General features: G+C 40.0%; 1 protein-coding gene across 2 annotated transcripts in view; it reads left to right on the forward strand.

The window, feature by feature from the left end:
- The window catches only part of TENT2 (terminal nucleotidyltransferase 2), a 59,030-nt gene that overhangs the window by 19,430 nt on the left and 17,979 nt on the right, over nt 1-21,621 (forward strand). For both annotated transcript variants that reach the window (XM_042452019.1, XM_042452018.1), the window contains exons 5-11: nt 935-1,049; nt 1,148-1,239; nt 3,037-3,103; nt 7,812-7,881; nt 12,955-13,031; nt 14,223-14,351; nt 17,017-17,060. In XM_042452019.1, the coding sequence (XP_042307953.1) occupies nt 935-1,049; nt 1,148-1,239; nt 3,037-3,103; nt 7,812-7,881; nt 12,955-13,031; nt 14,223-14,351; nt 17,017-17,060 (594 nt within the window). The remainder of the gene's footprint in view (nt 1-934; nt 1,050-1,147; nt 1,240-3,036; nt 3,104-7,811; nt 7,882-12,954; nt 13,032-14,222; nt 14,352-17,016; nt 17,061-21,621) is intronic.

Below are 21,621 nucleotides of genomic sequence, written 5' to 3' on the forward strand. Positions count from 1 at the left end.
TATAACTATTTATGTATATTTATTCTGTAAATTTTTATGTTGTTCACCGCCCAGATTGGCTTTGCCACCGGGCAGTATAGAAATTTATTATTATTATTATTATTATTATTATTATTATTATTATTATTATTATTATTATTATGTATGCGGGTAAGTAACTGGGGCCTTTTTGAGGGAGAGGCTTGGACCTATTAGTCTGGATAATTACTATTAAAATGTAATGCTACAGGCTTAGCAATAAGGTAAGGTTTTACGCCAGAAAATAATTTGGGAAGCATTAGCTGAAGTCTTGCCTTTCAAGCTCTCTCTTACAGGAGAACATATCTAATGCAGCATGTGCTATGGCAACAATAGTGATCCTGTACATGCAGCAATTTTTGCAGCAACATTTTTCTGTTTGTGGTGAAAACCAAATTTTGTTTGAAATCAAATCTTGCTTTTGAAAGTTCAAGGTTTTTCAAGAGAAGCTCCTTGGTTTGATAATTGACTTAAGGGACAGAAAAGCTGAGTAGTTCGATGCAAGCTAATGTTGCTAGTCAGGCTACGGCTAAACCCTTTTCCTTATAATGAGGTCTTGAACCAAACTGACAGATTAACTTGGAGAAAGCAACTTCCTAAAAAGTGTGCATGCATACACAAATAAATGCACTGTGTATATTCAGAACACCTCATTTAATTATGTATTTTATATCCTACCTTTCTCCCAGTATGGGATTAAGAGTGGCTTAGAATAGCCTGAATTCTGTTAATCTTGACTAGAGGAGAACCATTGAATCAGTGGGATTTACCTTTGTTGACTTACCATTCAGTACTGATTCAGTGAGTATATTCTAGTTGAGACTAACCTGTCCTTTGAGTTAAAACAGAACAGTATTTTGTAGATTGTATGGATGCTTACATAGTAAATATAGTTTTATGTTTTGTATGTATAAAGTTAAGTCAACAGGTACTGGAGTTATTTCAAGCATGTCAACAACAAGTCTATGATTTGGACAAAAAAGAGCTTTGCCGAACACAACTCCAGAGGGAAATTCAGCAGATCTTTCCAGGTATGTTGGGTTTTTTAAATTATGCATGAAATTAATTTATTCTAAGACATGGACTTACGCTTTTATATATATTCTGTTATATATTTCTTGCCTTGCAGATAGTAGACTATTTTTGGTTGGATCCTCACTAAATGGCTTTGGTACACGTAGCAGTGATGGTGACTTGTGTCTGGTGGTTAAAGAGGAACCAGTAAGTATAAAACAAAAACTTATCTACATAATCAATATGACATGCCCATTCTCAGCTTCTTTGTTTCTTTTGAGAGTGTGCACTTGGAAGGAACTCTGTAATATATGAAGGAGAAATCATGTCAGAACTCTTTAAGAAATTTAGAAATAAAATTTAGGTTTCCTATTCCTGTACTTGTGTCAGTGCTTTATTGAAAAGTGAATGGATATCTGGAGTACAGAGTTCGATCCCCACTCTACCATGAAACCCATTGGGTGACCCTGGGCAAGTCATACTCTTTCAGATTCAGAGGATGGCAGTGGCAAACCCCTCTGAAGAAATGTGCAAAGAAAACCCAATTACAGTGGTGCCTCGGGTTACGAAATTAATTCGTTCCGCCATTCCTTTCGTAACCCGAAAATTTCGTAACCCGAAACACTTTTCCGTTAGCACTGGAAAGCCTATAGCTGCACCTTGCAGCATTTGAATTTCGCGCCGAAATGAATTTCGTAACCCGAAAAATATTTCGTAACCCGAAACAGTTTTTGCCAATCCAACTTTTTCGTATCCCGGAAATTTCGTAACCCGATCATTTCGTATCCCGAGGCACCAGTGTATAGGTTTGCAATAGTTTCGCCATATAGTCGTCATAAGTTGAAAACAACTTGAAGGCACACAACAACAAATTCCTATTTAAACAAAAAACGGATCAAATTCTTGAATGTTTTTGCATTTTCTACCCCTGCATGGTGAAATCACCAGAGGTTATACAATGCATGATCAAAAGTTAATATTTTTAATACAACTAGCTGATTGTCTTTTCTACATGGAGGTTCATAAGACCTCTCTATGACATAATTGCACAATCCCCATGTTTTCAGTATGATGGAAGCACTCTTCTTTCTAAAGGTCATGCCTGTAGCATTTTAAGAGTAGGTGAGGTACACATCCTGGGAATAAAGACTGCATGCTATGCTTCTCTTTAATTATTTTTTTTAAAAAAGGTGATGGATAAAGTAAATCTTTAAAATGCTATCAGTTCACAAGAGTGAAAAGTAAGTGGTGGCATCTTACATATGACATCAGATTTAATCACATAAAAAGCACACACAGCCTTGATTTATAACACTTCAAAAGCTCGTAACAGATGACTGTACTAGCAGTACTAGTTGCGGAAATGCATCTTGTATGTATTGTAGAGGTTTCATTTTGGATTCTAGAAACTGTACCCTAACCACTGAGTTCTCAGTTCAGTTCTGTAAATTTTGTTGCTCTTTTCTCTGAATGTGTGAAGTGTAATAATATGAATATTTGGACATGAATGACATGTTACATTGATACAGTTGAAATGAAATCTGTTGTTCTTTTGGTTTTCCCCCAAAATAATGGGGATAATATAGGTATTCAGTATGGATATTGGGGAGTTATTTTGTAGCATGGAATACTTGGGTTTGGTAAGGGTGAAAGTAAAGAAGACTTGTGCTCTGTTTAGTTCCCTCTCACTCATTTGAATTAACATGCAAGTGGAAGAGAGATGATCATCTAGTGTTCTACATCTCACAAGGAACCTCACTGAGCAAAAAAGGTTCATCCATGCTACGAAAATTCATGTGAAGGCTGAAGCCAGTAGAACTTATCTCTGCTGACACATTATAGTTGTAACTGTGCTGAGAGAAGAACAGCTGGATAGGGCTTTGATCCTGTTAATTTGCTTTTTTAATATTACATAGTCATTTTCTTAAGTATTTCCAAATGAAGTAAAATATTAACTAATTTTCCATCCACATCCCAGGTATTAATTGCTGTAATTTATTTTAGATTAATCAGAAGACTGAAGCAAGATACATACTTGGCTTACTCCAAAAACACTTCTGTAGGAAGCTTTGTAAGTTCTATGCTTTGCTAGTCCTATGCTATTTTTACAGTATTTATTAATAGTTTAGAAGTATGTGAAAAGGCTAACTAAACTTAATAATTAAGACTGCATTTTTATGCTTATTTAAGTGGGTGAGCTGGGTTGCATTTTGAGTTCAAATTGCTGAGATACTGTGCTTGTTCTCTTGTTGGTTATCAAGCCACTGGTTAACACATGAAACAAGTTAACCAAATTAATTTAGTGCTATGGAACTTTTCTACTGTAGTCACTGGAAGAAGATTTCTTCTCCTTCACTGTGGTAGTGCAGTGATTTTCTGCTTGTGTCTACTGACATCCAGGACAGTATTCTGAGACTTGCTGCTTTTCCTGTGCCACGCATTTACCAAGGAAATTAGAACTGCCAGAAGGATACTTTCAAAGTAGAAACTGTAGTTTCATGCAAAAGATTTGGTAAAAATGGGCTATTCTGAGAGAAAAAAAAAAAGGAAGACCCAGTGCTGTGTCAGCGCTTTCTCATGGTACATTTAAGGGCTTCCAGTGCTGACATGGAAGAGGGCAGTGGCTAAAGAGAGGAGGTAGTGGGGGCTACCATCTCTTATAACTGCTAACTATTGCAGATCTGTGTATTCATCTTTTTCTTCTGTAGTAACATAGGCCCGAAGCAGACAGGCTTTCTGGGTGCTTTGGTGATGTGGCGTTGAAACGGTTCACAGCTCCAAGCTGCCCAGAAGCTGTTCTGGGACCGGTGAATGTGTCCTGAAGCTGGCCCCAAAAGGAATGGCAAAAGCTGCTCCTGCCAGTGGCCCATTTGGGACCAGCGGCTGATTTTGGGACCACGGTGTCTGGTTGCCATGGTCCTTGAGCAATTGCAGCCAGAGCAGCTGCAGATCATTCCGTTTGACCTATCCGCTTTGCCCAAAAATGAGAAGTCATATATCTCTCTTTAATGTTTGCCTCAGAAGAACATATATCTTTAGAATTAAGATGGACATTAAATTAATGGTGTTAATGGATCCAGCATGAGCCATATAGATCCATTGAAATCAGTATGATTTGATTTAAATGTGAAAATTGATATCAGTTAATCTGTTGAATATGGCTAAGTGTGAATTCAGTGCCGTGTATAGAAGTGAGACCTTCTTTCAGTTCTGTCCTTGCCCCTTGATGCATACAGACAATCAGCCCTTTTAGTGGCAGACGTCACATCAATTACACATACCAGGAATGTATTGTCCCGACATGGAGCTCTTCACATGATAGAACCAATACACATCACCATCTACTTTGCATACCATATGGCTCTCATGTGGCATTACATGAACATATCAGAAAAATTTGTAACATAAGCCAGGTCTTTATTATTATAATTTTTTTAAATTTAATTTAATATTCTTGCAATATACAATACATTACATAACATTTTCCTTTGTAAATATATATATTCTTTGCATTCTGACATCTTGTATCTAAATATCTTTAACATACCACCTCAGTGCTCCCCTTCTCCAGAGCCATTTCCATCCTTATACTCCATCACAAAAATTAATTCATCTTGTGAAAGTAATTTTCCATCTTCTTTTCTTAATACTTTTTCAATAATTTTTTTCCATATCTTATCAAAATCATTTCTTTTCCACAATCCGTTTTTTACTTTCAGTTTACATGTTAATTTATCAATAATTGCTAATTTCTATACTTCTTTATACCAACCCTCCAATTCTACATTTATTTTCGTTTTCCAACATTTTGCTATAATTAATCTTGCTGCTTTAAGCAAATTTGTTACCAAATTTCCCCCCCTTTTTTCCATTCCACAGTATTATATAATGATAATAAAGCTATACTTGGGCCTGTTCCAGACTGCCAAAATAAAGCTGCTTCGGGTCTCTTTGGAGGTATGCTGTTTAAATGATGCATGCGTCCTAAGAATCTGGAAGCTGCACCAAAGCTGCCCTCCAGTGCTTAGGACTGGAGTGTGGCTTTGGTGCGACCTCCGGACTCTTAGGACCCATGCATCATTTAAATAGCATACCTCCAAAGAGACCCCAAGCAGCTTTATTTTGGCAGTCTGTAACAGGCCTTGGTTTTCTATTTATTTTTATATTGATAATATTTTCTATTTCTAATATCACATTTTCTCAAAATTTTTGTACATATTTACATTGCCACTGCAATGTACTGTACTTCATGACAACCTCTCCTACAATTTTTTGACTTATTCTTATCTATATTATGTAGTCTCATTGGTGTCAAATACCATTTCCAAATCAATTTATAATAATTTTCTTTTATCCATATTGATACATTTTTCAAATGTGTTTGTTCCCAAATTTTATTCTCATTTTTCTCCATTCTCTAACTTTCTGGATTATTTGTCCGAATTGTGTATATTTTTCCTTTTCTACATTTCTTTTCTTCCAGTTTGTAAATCATTGTTCTGTTTGCATACAGTGTGCTCGCGTCATATTCATATGCTGAAAGCAGCGCCGTAAGAAACAATGATGCATGCACCCATGCCGCCACGAGCACGAGCCTCATTACTTGTAATGGGGATCAGGCATACACGTTTTTTCTTTTACGTGGGGGGTCCGGAATGGATCCCCCCCCCTGTAAAAGAAGGGCACACTGTATAATGTAACCAAGACAATTTCCTTTTCCTGCTCTTACTTCTATCCAATCTTCTATTCTATCTATTTTCCTTTCCCTTAATTCCTTATCTACCAAACCTCTTAAATTTTTTGGGAAATTCTTTTCCATTATTATTGGTACTATCATTGAATTATCATTCATTAATTCTTTTTTATATTTATTCCATATTTCTGTTATATTTTTCATAAGTGGGTTTCCAATTTCCTTAATTTCTTTCTTTGTAAACTCCCTAAAAATATTCCATATTTTCATATCTATTTCTTCTCTTTCTAATTCTAGCCATTCCACATCTGGTACACTTAACATACCTTCTGTCACGTATCTCAACTGATTAGCCTCATAATATCCTCTTATATTAGGATGGCCTAACCCTCCCTTTCTTTGAAATTTATACCAAAATTGTTTATTTAACCTGGTTCTTTCTCCTCCATTACAGTATACATTCAATAATTGTTGCTGTTTATTCAATTCAGCTTCCAACACTTTTAATGATATCATTCCAAATAAAAAATTTAATTTTGGAAATAACTAATGCTATTCTTTCAAACCGTGATACAGTAGGCCCTCGGTATATGTGGGGATCCGTCCCGGACCCCCTGCACATACCAAAATCCACTTATGCTCAAGTCCCCTTTGTCCTTAATGGCGGCACGCATGCATGTGCTCCACCTTTGAGGGCAAAAGTCCCTCCCCTTCCTCCTTCCCTCCCTTCCTCCTCCCTTCCCTCCCTGCTTACTTACCTTCTGTTGTCGCCTTGGAGGCCTTGAAGGCCTCCAGCACGGCTGCTCAGCCTCCTCGCCGCTGCCGCTGCCACAAGAAAAGCTGGGTGGCAGTGCTGGAGGTCAAGCCTCGGCCTTCTCGCCGCCGCTGTGGAAGGGCTGTATGGTGGTGTTAGAGGCCTCTTGGCCTCCAGCACCACCACCACAGAGCCTGTCCCCCGGTGGCGGTGGCGAGGAGGGCAAGCAGCAGCACCAGAGGCCTTCAAGGCCTCCAACACCTTACCTGGCCTCCTCGACGACACGGAAAGGCCAGGTACCGGTGTTGGAGGCCAAGACTTGTAGTGGGGCTCAATCATACGCACAATTTCTTTACGCAGGGCGGGGTCTGGAATGGATCCCCCACATAGAAGAAGGGCACACTGTACACTTATACATATATTTATTCATTCTATGTGCTATTATTGCTGTTAAAATCTTTGCATCTTAATTTATTAATTATATGGAATTTATTAATGGATCAGTTAAATCTTTATCTGTTTTTGGTATTAATATTACTAATGATTGATGCCACGATGCTGGAATCTTCTCCCCATTTATTATTCCATTATATACCTCTTGCAGTTTAGGAATTGACATCTTTTCAAACACTTTGTAATATTCAGGTCCCAATCCATCCATTCCCATTTCCCAATTTCTTACTTATATCTGCTATCTCTGCCTTCTTGATGGGTTGTTCCAGTAATTCTTTATCTTCCTCCTTTATTGTTTTCCCCCAATTTTCTTTCACATACTTCTCTATTCTATATAATGGATTCTCTCCTGCTTGATATAATTCTTTGTAAAATTCTTCAATTTTTAAAAAATTTCTTTCATCAATCTACATATTCTACCAGATTTATCCTTAATCATATTTATCATCATTTTCTTTTTCTGTGTGGCCCAGTCAGATCTTTATTAAAGTAAAATTTGTATTATGATAAGAGATGTCATAAGAAACTTGACAATTGTAAGTTAACACATTTCATATTAATAAAGATTAAAATCTAAGAAGCAGACCTGAATGTTTCTATTAATTATTTCAACACCAATTGAAACCTGTCTTGATCTTGGGAATTAATGAGACCCTGCTAGTGCCAGAAGAAAAAATTATTGGCAAACTGAATAGAAACAACTGCTTTATATGTGTTTAAGTCTGATGATCTAATTTCTACCACACTATAAAATCCTTAATTTGCTTGCTTTGCAATAAACACTGTGAAATTATACAAGAAGTCTCTCTTGATGTTTGGCCTACTGCACATTAAGATATCTGTTCAATGTCAGAGGACTTTTTTTCATCCCACTTTCAGCAAATTACATTGAGAGACCTCAGTTGATCCGAGCAAAAGTGCCAATAGTGAAGTTCAGGGACAAAATCAGGTAAGTCCTTGTTATTATCAGTACTATTTAGCTATTTGTTCTAGCAGTAATTAATAATATAATATGAAAACATGCTTAGAGTTTTTCTGCTAATGGGAGTGTGTTTCCTAAATCTTACTTTCTATTGATTAACCTGTTTGGCACTTCTGTAAAATAAACAGGAAATGAATCAAATGTGAAGCGCTGTTCTATCAGTTTCAATGGGACAGAAGATGTACATTATTTCTGGGGTTTTATTTTCCTCTCCTGGAATGCTATTATTTCAAACATCCATCCAGATGATGTTGGACTACCACTGACATCTTCATCAAAATTTGGTTCTATATGCTATTTTAATGGACTGTAACAGGATAGTTCTTCAGATATATTTTTGTTGCGGGCACAAGCTGTCCCTTACATCATGGTTATGTCATGGAAGAATGGCAAACTATGAGATGGGTGACTGCAATATCCCTACTTTCTTCCCCATAACTTTTTTGAGGGAAGAGAAAGAAACAAGGTACTATATCTGATTTTATTCCTGACTTGGGGGAAAAACAGAGGGCGGGTAAGGGGCGTCTCTGTGCTTTCCCTTTGCTCACCAGATCAGGCCCTTGGCAACCGCACCCCGTGGCCCCAATCCAGCATTTTTCTGGGCCAAAAAGAAGTGGCAAAATGCTGCTTTTTTTTGACCTGGAAAAAGGGTGTCCTTGCTGCTGCTGCATGACTCTTCTCTGTTTCTTCAGCGCAGCATGTCTAAGTGCTGCACTGAAGAAACGTCATGACACTGCCCGCCATCTGGTTGGAACAGGCGGCATGATGCCTCTTTAGGGATGAAGTCAGGGCAGTTTGTGGGCAGTCACCACACTCCCACTCTATCCTGATGCCGGCCCTTTTGGCCTGTCTGTACAGCCTTTTGTTTTCTTTGAAGGAAAGGCATGCTTCTTTTTGTTTCTGTAGACTATTTTGACCTATGTTTTTTCTTTAAGACATATTGTCTAAACCTTTTCTTCTATATCTTTCTATCTGAGGTTGGAAAAGTTACTTTTGTGGATAATTCTGAGACCACTCCAGCTAGCATGACAGTCTCGCTGGGGGATTCTGGGAATTGCCACAGAAATAATATTTTAGAACTCTGCTCTCAATCCATGTATAGCTAAAAATGTACCAAGCATTTTCTATTCACTGTATTGCTGATGAATGGTAGAGCATATACTTTACTTACAAAGAAGTCCAGATCTAATGCTGACCTCTTCATCTTAAAAGGATCAGATAGTCAGTGATTTGTATGTACAGCGCTGTGTAAATTTACAGCGCTTTATAAATAAAGGATAATAATAATAATAATAATAATAATAATAATAATAATAATAATAATAATAATAATAATAATTTGACTGTTGTCTGCCTGAGAACATGGGAGCTGCTACCAATCAGTGGAGATGCTACAGATGCGAGATGGATCAGTCTGACTCAAGTGCATGGCAGCCTCTTATGTTCTTGAGAGAACAGAAATACTGCAAAGTTAGTGATTTTGAAAAGGAGAGAGAGTGATGACATATTTGCAACAACATCCATCTTTTTGTAGTATCAGTTTTGTTTAAAAATTGCACCACCTAGGTGCGTGCTGCATTTTATTTTGTTAAATATTACCCCCGTTTTCTGCTGTCCCCTTAGTTGTAGGGATTGGGCATGAGTCCCTGCTATCCTATCTCTTCTCCATCATCCTTATTTGATTTAATGCTAGTGATTAAGTGCCTTTTCCTGCTGTGGCTTAGTTTTTTGGCTAAGAATCAGCAGGAGAGTAAGTTTATTTGATTATTTTCAGCATCTCTGCTACTTAGGATTTCCTGATTATCTTAGTAAAGTGGAAGTACATTTTATATCTTTATTGTAACCCGTTACTTGTCAGAGGCTCTGGTTTTTATTTAAGATGAATGCCTTCCACTTATTTTAATTATATTAAGATGTTCAGTTCTGTTTTAGACTTCATTAGAATCCATTTTCCCAACACCTTGATAAATGATGTGTCTGCTTAAATATATCTCTTGCTATGGAGCAAACTGAGGGTCAGATTGTGAGCAAGATGTAATTGTTGACTTTGTTCAGCACTGGAATGTATAAAAACAGTGAATGCCTTTGAGCAAAAGTCAAGCACATTTCCTTTACCAATGAACACTCACAACCCAGCTGCACAATCTAAAATTGAAGATACAGCTGCCAGACTAAAGAATACTAAGTTCAGGCTGCAGTTTTATTTTTAACGAATGATGAACTTGAGCACTTGGTCACTGGTATTGGCCACACAAGTATGTTGCTGATATCACATTTTCTTCCATGAGATGCACCTGTATCTTTCTTAATGGTAGAAAGGATTGTATTTGGGAAACCTGTGCCTAATTTATATTAACAGATACTTGCAGTGGGACTGGATGAGCCGGACGCTATTATCTTGGGTTAAAATTAGGCCACAACTTTATTGCATAGGATATTGAGTACATGTGTGACAGGCACAGAGCAGGCAAGCCAAATCCTTGTCCTTTCGCCCAAAGAAGGCTGGAGCGACGTGTGTGCAAGCTATTTATAGCTATCCCATCATCCAGCATCCTCTTGAGGTTTCCCAGCCCTCGCGATGATCCCCAAGACTGAGAGACTGAGGTGTATCCTATTTCATCCCCCTCAGCTCTCCCCCCCCCCCTAGTCTCCCAGTTATTTCTCCCTCAGTGCTGCCACCCTGAGGGCTGCACGGAAGCTGCGACTCTCCAATGCGCCCCTGCAACATGACCCCCCCCTCTAATTGTCGGGGTGGGGGTGCCTTGCTAGAGTTCCATTGTGTGTTTGTGTTTTGTCATGAGCCTGAAGTGCAGGTTTTTTCACAGCAAGGGTATGGACTTTCTGAAATGGCTACTCTAGAAAATGTAAGGCAGCATGCTGTCCCAGTTGACTGGGAAATGCTTTGTACTGCTAGGATGGCAGGGTCCCCCCCCCCCAGTTGCATTATTTCAGGTTGTGGATGACAGCTTACTGCACCAAGAAATTATACAGTTGAAACCCGTTTTAAGATAGTGACACTATACATAAAAACACTAGACATATTTTATTTAAATTTGTACACAATAAAACACAGAGGATATTCTAACAGCCAGGCTTCTCTTTGGAAAATCAAAAGTTTCACCAGCCAATGTTTTAGATCAGTGGTTCCCAATCTTATCGGGACCCCTTCATGGTGTTCGCCTAAAACCATTGAAAACACCTTTTTAATTACAGTTATGAAGTAGTAAACGAAAATATTTTCATGGGTTTGGGTACCACAACATGAGGAACTGTATTAAAGGTTTGCGGCATTAGGAAGGTTGGGAACCACTGTTTCAGATGCAACTTACAGATGAAACAGATAGGCAAAATAAATGGTTTCTAGCTGATTTGAAGGCAGGGCATTTAGACAAAACACACCTCAATAGTGGCTGGAAACGCAACAAAGCTGTGGCTCTGGGGTGAAAAGCCAGAGCAAAAAGAACTGGGATACTGTGACCTCAATGTGGAAAATGCGTATCTTTGCACCTGCATGCAAATGACCTGGCCACAAAGCAAAAAAATGGAAGGTGTGACACCACTAGTGGCTAAATTATAACATACAGACATCAACAGTCTAACAGTGGGGCATGAATGACAGGGGCCTGTATTTGGGGGGGAAGGCTCCTTGATGGTGCTTTGCCAATGTATCATTTGACAACCAGTGCACCAATGCACTGTACCAGCAGAGCATTGTATGTCAGAGGGGCAGCCACCATGAAATGGCATCTGACAGAGGTGGGAGGTAACTGGAGGTCACAGGTGATTTTGTTGTGCAACAGTGTGCCTGAGTGTGGGGAGGTGACCAAAAAATATATTCAGCACACACTGAACGCTGTGCTTGCAGTCAAATCATGCATATTCAGTCTATTCTGGGAGCAGGCTGCAACGACAGCATGGTTTTCACTCACTTTCAGAAAAAGCAGTTCAACCCACTTTTTCCTGCCTGTTTGCTCCAGTCCTAGAATAATTTGGCCGAAGCCAAAGGGTGCTCACAATGGCCCTTTCATCCTGAGAAAAGTGACCAGTGGAGCCCACAGGGCGCTGCCTGGGGCAGTGTTATTCAACATCTTCAATGACCTGGATGACGAGATTGGGAGCATACTTACAAGTTTGCAGATGACACACAAATTAGGAGGAAGGCTAATACTCCAGAGGACAGGATCAAGATTCAAAATGACCTGAACAGACTTGAAAGCTGGGCCAAAGCTAACAAAATGAAATCAACACACAGAAATGTAAGTACTGCACTTAGGGCAGAAAAATAAAATGCACAGATATAGGAGGGGGGAACCTGGCTGAATGAAATACAGTGAAAGGGATCTGAGTCCAAGTAGACCACAAGTTGAACATGATGGAACAATACGATGCGGCAGCTAAAAAGGCCAAGGCAATTTTAGGCTGCATCAATAAAAGTTAGTGTTAGATCAAGAGAAGTAATAGTGCCACTGTATTCTGCTCTGGTCAGGTGCCCCACCTGGAATATGGTTTCCAGTCTGGGCACAACAATTTAAAAAAATGTGAGAAACTGGAGCGTGTCAAAAGGAGGACAACTAAATGGTGAAGGGTCTGGAAACCATGTCCTGTGAGGAACGCCGTAGGAGCTGGGGATGTTTAGCCTGGAGAAAAGAAGATTAAGAGGTGATATGATGCCCTGTTTAAAAATTTGAAGGCATGTCATGTTGAGTATGGAGCAAGCTTTTTTCTGTTGCTCCAGAACAGGACCCGAACAATGAAGCAAGCACAGAAAAGAGATCCACCTGAACATTAGGAGGAACTTCCTGACAGTAAGGGCTGTCTGACAGTGGAACACACTCCCTCGGAGTGTCGTGGAGTCTCCTTCTTAGAGGTCTTAAGCAGAGGCTGGATGGCCATCTGTCGGGGAGTGCTTTGATTGTGATTTCCTGCAGTGGCAGGGGGTTGGACTGGATGGCCCTTGTGGTCTCTTCCAACTCTATGATTCTATGTATTTGAATTGTTTGCAAAAGTGCATATGCAAATCTTTTTTTTCCCCTTTCCTAGCCGTGTGGAGTTTGACTTGAATGTAAACAATGTTATAGGAATACGAAATACATTCCTTCTCAGAACCTATGCATACAGTAAGTAGTCTGTTCTTTTTGTTGTATATATTCAGTTATCTTAAATGTTCTTACTGTGTTTGCAAACTAACATAGTTATTAACAGAACACAGAAGTCCTTTGTATGCATGCCTGGCAGATCCATTTTATTGCTCTGCTACGTCTCAGGAATCATATATAGGATCAGGCTACAAAAATAGGTTATTATTTTGTATATTGTTTAATAGTTCTTTACTCAACAAAACAATATTCTATAACAAATAGCATTAAAACATGTGTTATGAAATAATATATATTTAAAAAATTAGAGAAGAGAAAGGGATTCACCCAAGGTGACTTTCTGTAGGTTTGAGTGAGTTATTGGAAATTTGGTTATCTGACATTTTTGGTTAGGCCAGGTTTTAGTCAACATGAAATACACTTTTTGGTAGCTATATTATTTATTTGCCACATCATGTTTTCAGCAAAATATAGCTCTAACATAGATTAGTTTCACAGTCACCTGTATCCTTATTCAGGAAGCTATTCCTTTAAACAACAGGTGTTTTCTGTTTTTGCCTTCCGTTGTTCAGCAGTATTTGCCCAGGGAGCATTGTCTGTTTTCACTGAGCTAGTTTTGGCTTTTCTCCCTTAGGGATGTTTTTTAAAAATGTACTTCTGCAAGACCTGGGGTTTCTTTGAGCCTGCTCATATTCTTCTCTTGTGTGAGCATAATGCTGTTTGATTACATGACTACATGAGTATGGATTTGCTAGCGTCAGCATTTTTACAGAAAAAAGGTCTGTAAAGAAGGCTTCTGCTCAAGGGTTCTTACAATCTCTGCATTTAAACAATTCCAGGAAACAGCAGAGAGAGAAAGGAGCAAATAGAAGGGGGAAAGTTGAGACAGGGAAAGACAGCAAGTGATGAATGTAAGAAAAGAGGCTTTTTAGTAGATGCGAGTCAAAGGCATGAAACATCCACTGAGGCTGCATCTGCACTGCAGACATAATCTGGTTTGACACCACTTTAACTGCCATGGCTCAATGCTGTGGGAATTCTGGGAATCATAATTAAAGTGGTGTCAAACTGGATTATTTCTGCAGTGTGGCTGTAGCTTGAGAATATGTTTAGGCTGAAAAGGTTATATAAATCTGTATATCTGTCTGTAAGTCATTCTCATTAGAGAAGCACTTGCTTGCTTTTACTCATAAATCTTTGTTTTGTTTACAGTTGAGAGTCGAGTGCGCCCTTTAGTGTTGGTTGTAAAGAAGTGGGCAAGCTTTCATGGCATAAAAGATGCCAGTCGAGGCACTTTAAGCAGCTATAGTCTTGTGTTGATGGTTTTGCACTATTTACAAAGTAAGTATATATTTAGCTTTTGGAATGGCTTTTCCTTTCAAAGTAATTTGTATAGATTCTTCCCTATTAGAATTGTATAAAGCTGCTTTTCAGAACATGTCCCTAAAACAGTGATGGTGAACCTTTTAGAGGCCGAGTGCCCAAACTGCAACCCAAAACCCATTTATTAATTGCAAAGTGCCATGTCCCTCTAACTTTCTAGTAACAAACTCTGACAAACTCTGTGCTGTGGCGACAGCACATGTGCCCACAGAGAGGGCCCTGAGTGCCACCTCTGGCATGCGTGCCATAGGTTTGCCATCACTGCCCTAAAACATGTTTACTTTCTTATTAAATTCACCCATGTTAAATGGGATTTCTCTTTTCCCTTGAGTTTTTTTTTTCATGATAATCCTTTGGGTAACACTATATTACAGTTCATGAAAATTACTGGAGCATGATTGTTGGGTTTCTTGCTGTTTCTTAAATACAACTAGCAGTGAGAAACAAATATACCATTCATTTTAATGCTATTTTAACTAACTCTATATTTTAAAAAAAATACCATATAGTAAGAAAGAAACCTCTACTGCTTCTTGTTACATAGTCATCTAACACTTAGGCACTTTATTCCTCTAAAAATGCTGTTAGACTGACAACTGTTACACTCATTTAATGAACAGGGAACTGAAGAGAAGTTCTTGAGTTCCATGCCATGAATTGTTACCACAATAAAGATTTGATCCCAAGTGCAAATCCTTAATTATTTCTGCTGTACCTGTACTATTCTCTTTTTCATCTAATTCTTGATTGCTTCAAGTTTGCATTCTTTATTTTTTTTAAAACTCACCCACACACACACACACATAGTCCGCCCTTGCCTTATGCGGGGGATCCGTTCTGGACCCCACCGTGTAAGGCGAATTCCACCTATGCTTGAGCCCCATTGGAAACAATGAGGCTCATGTGCGGTGGCGCGCAGGGCGCCAGGGGGGACGCGCCCATTCATTTGAATGGGACGCACCACCCTGCATACGCCCCACGGCTTGAGCATGTACGCTCAAGACCACATAAAGTGCGCCCGCGTATAATGTGGGTGCACTGTATGTATATATCTTGAATTCATTGGAGGAACAACAAGATAAGATTGTGATAATATTAAATCTTTTCAGAACTTGCATCTTTTAGGAGATTCTTTTCCTTGCAAAAATTTTAACTAGACAATTGGGGAAAAAAAAGTGGGAATCCTTCCAAAGTGTCATATTCTTTCTGTGTTTCTGTTCACCCTGTTAATATAAAAAGTCTTCATCAGAAATTATGATGTATATTTTTAGAATGTGGTTAATTATAAACATGTACGGTAAGTTCTTTAAACAATAGTGTGTTTTAACTGTATAGCCATAATAAAACTGGTGAGTGATTACAATAGTCTCTGCTGTATTCTTAGGGAATCTACTACAATGATAAATTGGATGACAGAAACATGCTTTAAAATGTCTTCAAAAATAAATATGGGGGAATCTTTAATTAGAAATAAGGGAGAAACTCTTCAACTCATGTCTTCTCTCATAAAACAAAAGGTGATGTAATAGTCACTTTTGATAACAGAAAAAAGACATCTGCAGCTACTTTGTATTGCCTTCTCTCTGAGGCCAGTTGAGTCTTTTGATGTTCAGATTTGTAAGATTACTGCCCCAATACAATTCTATATGGCATCTTTGAATTTGGTGAACACTTACAGAAATATACACTCACTGTTAGCTATTAATAAATTAGAATCAAATGGACATTCGGCCCAAAGAGTTTTACAGCTTCACTGTGTGTAAAGTAGGGGTGGGCAACTGCAGATATGTTGGGTTTTCGGTTTCACTTCTCCCCAGGGCTGCCCTGATGGGATGTCAAGTCACTTGTGGTTTCGTTTCTGGCCAGTTTTTATGAGTTCTTTTATAAAAGGGGTAAAAGTATGTGCAAGTCTTTGGGGGCAAAACTGTTCTGTTTTGCAGCCAGTTTGTGGATTGGGAGGCAAATAATCACCTGAGTTTTAAAAATTTGGGGTTGGAGGCTTGGAGGGAGCACAAAATGGGACTGTACAGGCTGCCCATCCCTGATGTAAAGCAAAATTCAATTCAAAGAAAAACTTTTGTTAACATATATAACAAATATTCACAATAATTACTTAGCTTGGGGTTCCAGTAGGGGTTTTTATAAAGAAATATAATTAGGAAAATAATTTTTTATTTTTATTGGTATGCCAACAGTCTCTGTGGATTGTATCCAGAAAGGGAGGGGATACTGAGAGAGTGATTCATTGCTTGCTGTATTGTTATCAGAATCTGCAAGATTAAGTTTCACAAAGGCTAATGTCTTAATGAAGGCTAAATGGGAATGTTTTCCATAACTACCTAAAAGACCCTTGCAATGAAAAATATCAATGTGCCCATATACATGTATCAGATAGGAATATTACGAATTTTGGATTAAATGAGTAACTTTCATATTCTAGAATGTTTAGGCAAGTTTCACACAAAGCTATGCAGATACTATTGGTTAATTTAAAAGACCTAGAACATGGACATTTAGAATAAGCGTTTTATCCTAGACCTTCAGTTCACACCACTGGTGTAGCTGGTATGTTGTTTTCTGTGAAGTATATGAATCACAGCAACTTTAAACTTTTTTTTTATAGCCCTACCTGAACCTATCCTTCCATCCCTCCAAAAAAATTACCCAGTAAGTGCTTCTTATAAATTACTACATAATGTTTCTTTAAAGACTGATTACCTACAATATGAATGTTGCTATTTAACTCTTAAATTTTGGTAATGGCAAAATATGCCTGTGACCATGATTGTTACAAAACTGTAGTGAACTATCATTGTGTACCTATGTATATAGAAAGATCCACTGCAGATGGACTCTTCCGCAGAATTTCACACAAGCTAGATTCTATAGACCAGCTCTTGTCACATAGGATGTAAGGCTCATTTATTTCTTACTTCCAAATGAGTGTGCTTAGGACTGCAGCATATTGTTTTCTAATGTAGCAATATACTTTGTGATCTGTTTTGCATGTAGATTATGTCTGTTATGTGCCTTCATGTTGACTCCAATTTATGGTGACCCTATCATAGATTTTTTTTCTGGCAAGATTTATTCAGAGGAGGTTTGCCATTTTCATCCTTTAAGGGTAAGAGAATGTGACTTGCCCAAGGTTTTATGACTGAGGGTTTGAACCATGGTTTCCTGGAGTCCACCACTCAAACAACTACACCACATTAGTTTCTGTTTCTATGGTCCAGAACACACTGCAGAAATAATCCAACTTCAAACCACTTTAACTGCCCTGGCTCAGGAAATCCTAGAAATTGTAGTTTATTGTGGCACCAGAGCTCTCTGACTGAAAAGGCTAAATGTCTCACAAAACTACAGTACCCAGACCTCCATAGCATTGAGCCAGGGCAGTTAAAGTGGTCTCAAAATTGATTATTTCTGCAGTGTGTTTTGGACCTATACGTTACCTCCTCCTAAGGTGGTTCAACATTTTAGATTTTTAAAATTTCATTTTTATTTGGTCACCTTCTTCACATACTCCTGAATTGCATTTCTGGAGTATCCACATCACATTAAGTAGGCTTACTTCAGAGTTACTTGGATAGGAATTGTTTATCTTCCTTCCTATATGTTTTTATCACTCTTGTAACAACTCTAGTTGAGTATTTAGTTATTGTACTTCCTGCAGTTTACTGCCATGGATAACCACCAAAAGAACTGCCAATGAACCAGATTAAAAAAAAAAAACTTAATGAATTTGATTGTTTCAGGTTGTTAGGAAGAGTGGGTTCAGAGAACCAAATGCTCCTCTCTAGAAACTTCCTCATCCTTGTAATTTGAAAACTAAGCATGCCTCCAACATGCACATTATTTTTTTTATTACCACCTTATTAAGAGGTAGACCATTGTGTCCAAGACTGTTAAAGAATGGGATGCACTTTCTTTTGGACTGTTACCCAACACTGTACCTTCTACAAGCATGTAGGGCCTTCTTCCCCTTTGGAAAGATTTTGAGTGAGAGACCACTCAGTCTGTACTGTATTTATTTAACAGTTCTTGCTATAAATAAGCAACTTTCATTGTGTCATCTGGATTTTTTAATGTAGACTTGTAGGCATTCTTGCTGCCCCAGAGAAACCCAGTTGGGGCTGTATGGCTTCCTGCAGTGGGGTGAATGGCCATAGTAAGGCATAATTCTCTGAAAAGTAACTCAGGGGCTATGCACACAGCTGCAAAAGAGTGCCTTGGGGGCGGAGTGGGTGTGTGACATCAATATGACACATGCCCGGGCTCTGCATCCATGGTGGCATGAAGCAGAACCCCGCATGGTATCATGATGCTCCTCTGGCGCTGTGTCCGCACGAGGCAGCACCAAAGGAGCACAGGAAAGCCATGGCTATTGTGCCATTTGTAGGGCGCAAAAAAGGAGCTGCTTTTTGCAGCTCCTTTTTGTGCCCTGGAAAGGCCACATTGAGGCCACGATGTGCGATTGCCGCAGCCCTGATCTGGCTGTAAAAAGGGGCGGCTGGAGGCCGCCCCTTAGGGGCTGTCTGCACAGCCCCTCAGTGAGACAACTTCTAGAGAGGAAGCCCTGCTAGTCTGTTGTAACAGAAATACTGTATTTTCTGGCGTATAAGACTACTTTTTAACCCAGGAAAATCTTCTCAAAAGTCAGGGGTCGTCTTATATGCTGGGTGTCGTCTTATAGGGCAAGTGCTGAAACTTCCGAGCTGGACTGGAGAATCTGCAGTCGCCGCGTATGGTGGGGGGCCCCTCAAAAACGGCCACGGCCACATCCCCGCCATATATGGCGATTGTATGAAAGCAGCTACTGTTCTGATAGTCTTGGAGACAGGGAGCACTGAGCAGGCAGGGAGAGCTGACCAATCCAAGCAGGCTTTGTATACAACAAGGTTTCCTGCTAAGTACCTGCATGTCATAAGCATTTGAATTTAAATTACCATATTGAAATCAAATCTGATTTTTTAATTTTTTTATTTGGTGTGCGTTGGAAGAGGGGTAGTCTTATATGGCGAGTACATCCCAAACTCTATATTTTAACTGGAAAAGTTGGGGGTCGTCTTATATGCCCAGTCGTCTTATACGCCGGAAAATACGGGTATGTAAGAGCTTTTAGGCTCCTTAAAGAGTGAGAGATTTATTGTGCCTGAGCTGACTTCCAACAGGTGCACGAAGTGATCATGTCAGTAATATCTGGGGAGGAATTTTTATATGAAGCACAAAATGATGCCTAAATACTATATAGGTACTATATCCCAATTGATCTTGAAAGTTAGACAGAAGCAGTCCTGGTAAGTGCTTGAATGAGAGACTGCCACCAAATACCAGGTGCTGTAGGCTATATGTATTTATTTTGTTTATTTAGAGTATTTATATACCCCGCTCTTCATCACAAAGGCTCTCAGATTGTCCTACAGACTGTTAATTTCAAATTTCCCAGCAGAGAGGGTCCTCTCCTCCTGTAATCTGGGTTTAGCTCCTCCTATTTGCTCCTGTAGGCAGGGACTATAAACAAAAGACCGGCCCCTATATAGGGAGGAGCTAGCCCCCCTGAGCCCCAGTCTTGTTCCTGCCTATGCTCCTAGCAGGATGTTCTCTTCGAGCCAGCAAAGTTTTTCCTTTCTATGAAAGCGGTTTGAGAGTTTTCTTGGCCTTCCCTTCTTCTCCTCTCTCCTGCCTTTCCCCCCTTCCTTGGTGGTGGCTATGGCAGAGGACCCTGATACCATGGGTGAAGGGCCATCCTTAACCCAGGCTTCCCTAGCTCAGGGTCTGCCAGCTCAACAGAGGGAGCTGGCTTCAGAGGGAGACCCATTGGGATGTGTTTGCTGTTGCTCTGCAGCTTCTGCACTACAGCCTTGGAAGCATGAAGAAGACTTAAAATGGCAAGGGCTCCCAGGATTGGAGAAAGGTCTTGGCTTTGCCAATGACTCTCCCTCTCCTCCAAAGCTGCCCCCTTTCATGGTGGGAGCACATGAGATTTCTGCAAACAGCATTGCAGCACATGGGAGCCGTGGGAAGAGATGGTGAGGGGTATCCCCTCCATGTCTCTGTTTCTCCACATCACCTCTGCCCAGCCTGTTTAAGGCCAGGGATCAGTGAGGAAACTGGCCAGAAGTAAAGGAAACTTCCCTCCTCAGCATCTCTGCCCAGCCAGAGTTCAGAGGACATGCCAGCCAAAAGCCATGGCAAAGGATTTCTCTGCATCACCTCTGCCCAGCCTGAAATGGCCAAGGTCAGAGAGGCAAGCCAGCCAGAAGTCACAGGAGAACGGTGAGTACCAGGGGCCCTTCTGTCTAGCCACCAAAGAACCTTTGCCAGATCTAATGCCCTCGCTCAGGGCAGGCATTGCCATGAGGCCTCTGCCATGGCCATTGCAGGCACTATGCCTAGCATAAGGTTTGGGACTCTGCCAGGAGGGCAGATGAGGGCATTAACCCTTGGTCTCCCCCTTCCTTCCCATCTCTGGCCCCAATGGCACCCAGGACCCTAACAGGTGTGGGGGATCCTTTTGCAAACTGGGAAACACATGGTGGTGTTGCCAGGGCTCCTGCACATTCCTTTTGAATTCTTATAATGAGATGGTGTGTAAGGAGGCAGAGGATTCTTCCTCTGTGTTGCACAGACACATGGCTGTAAAGGAAGCTGGACTTGGCCCAGCAGGAGCTGAAGCTTCCAACTCTAAAATGGTCTTTTTTGGCTGCCACAGAGCATCCCACAAAAAAGCACAAAATGGCTTCATGTCCACCCCAGAGAGAGCATGGCCTCTGCCACTCACTTCTAAACAGAGGCTGGAGGGCCATCTATCGGGAATGCTTTGATTGAGAGTTCCTGCATGGCAGAATGGGGTTGGACTGGATGGCCCTTGGGATCTCTTCCAACCCAAAGATTCTTTGAGAGACCACATGGATACAAATCCTCCTGTGTTCCCTCCCCAAAAATTACAACAACAAAAAGGGGTAAACCATTTGTGGATATCATGGGTGGAGAGTTCCCTTCACCCCCAATTGTGTTTGGCTGCCCCAAACCGTGGCACTCTTGAGAGAAAAGCTTGAGCGCTTGGCCTCTCCTTTCCATCAGAGATTATCCTTTCTCAGGACACAGATTTACCTCAGGTAAATGTAGAGCCATGTCCCACAGCAGTCCCTCTGCCCTTCCCAGCTACCTATGCAAGTGGGAGGGAGTTGAGGACCAAGCTAGCTTCTATCATGCGGCCAGGTTA

The sequence above is a fragment of the Sceloporus undulatus genome, chromosome 2 (genome assembly GCF_019175285.1).
Source record: "Sceloporus undulatus isolate JIND9_A2432 ecotype Alabama chromosome 2, SceUnd_v1.1, whole genome shotgun sequence".
Taxonomy (NCBI): domain Eukaryota; kingdom Metazoa; phylum Chordata; class Lepidosauria; order Squamata; family Phrynosomatidae; genus Sceloporus; species Sceloporus undulatus.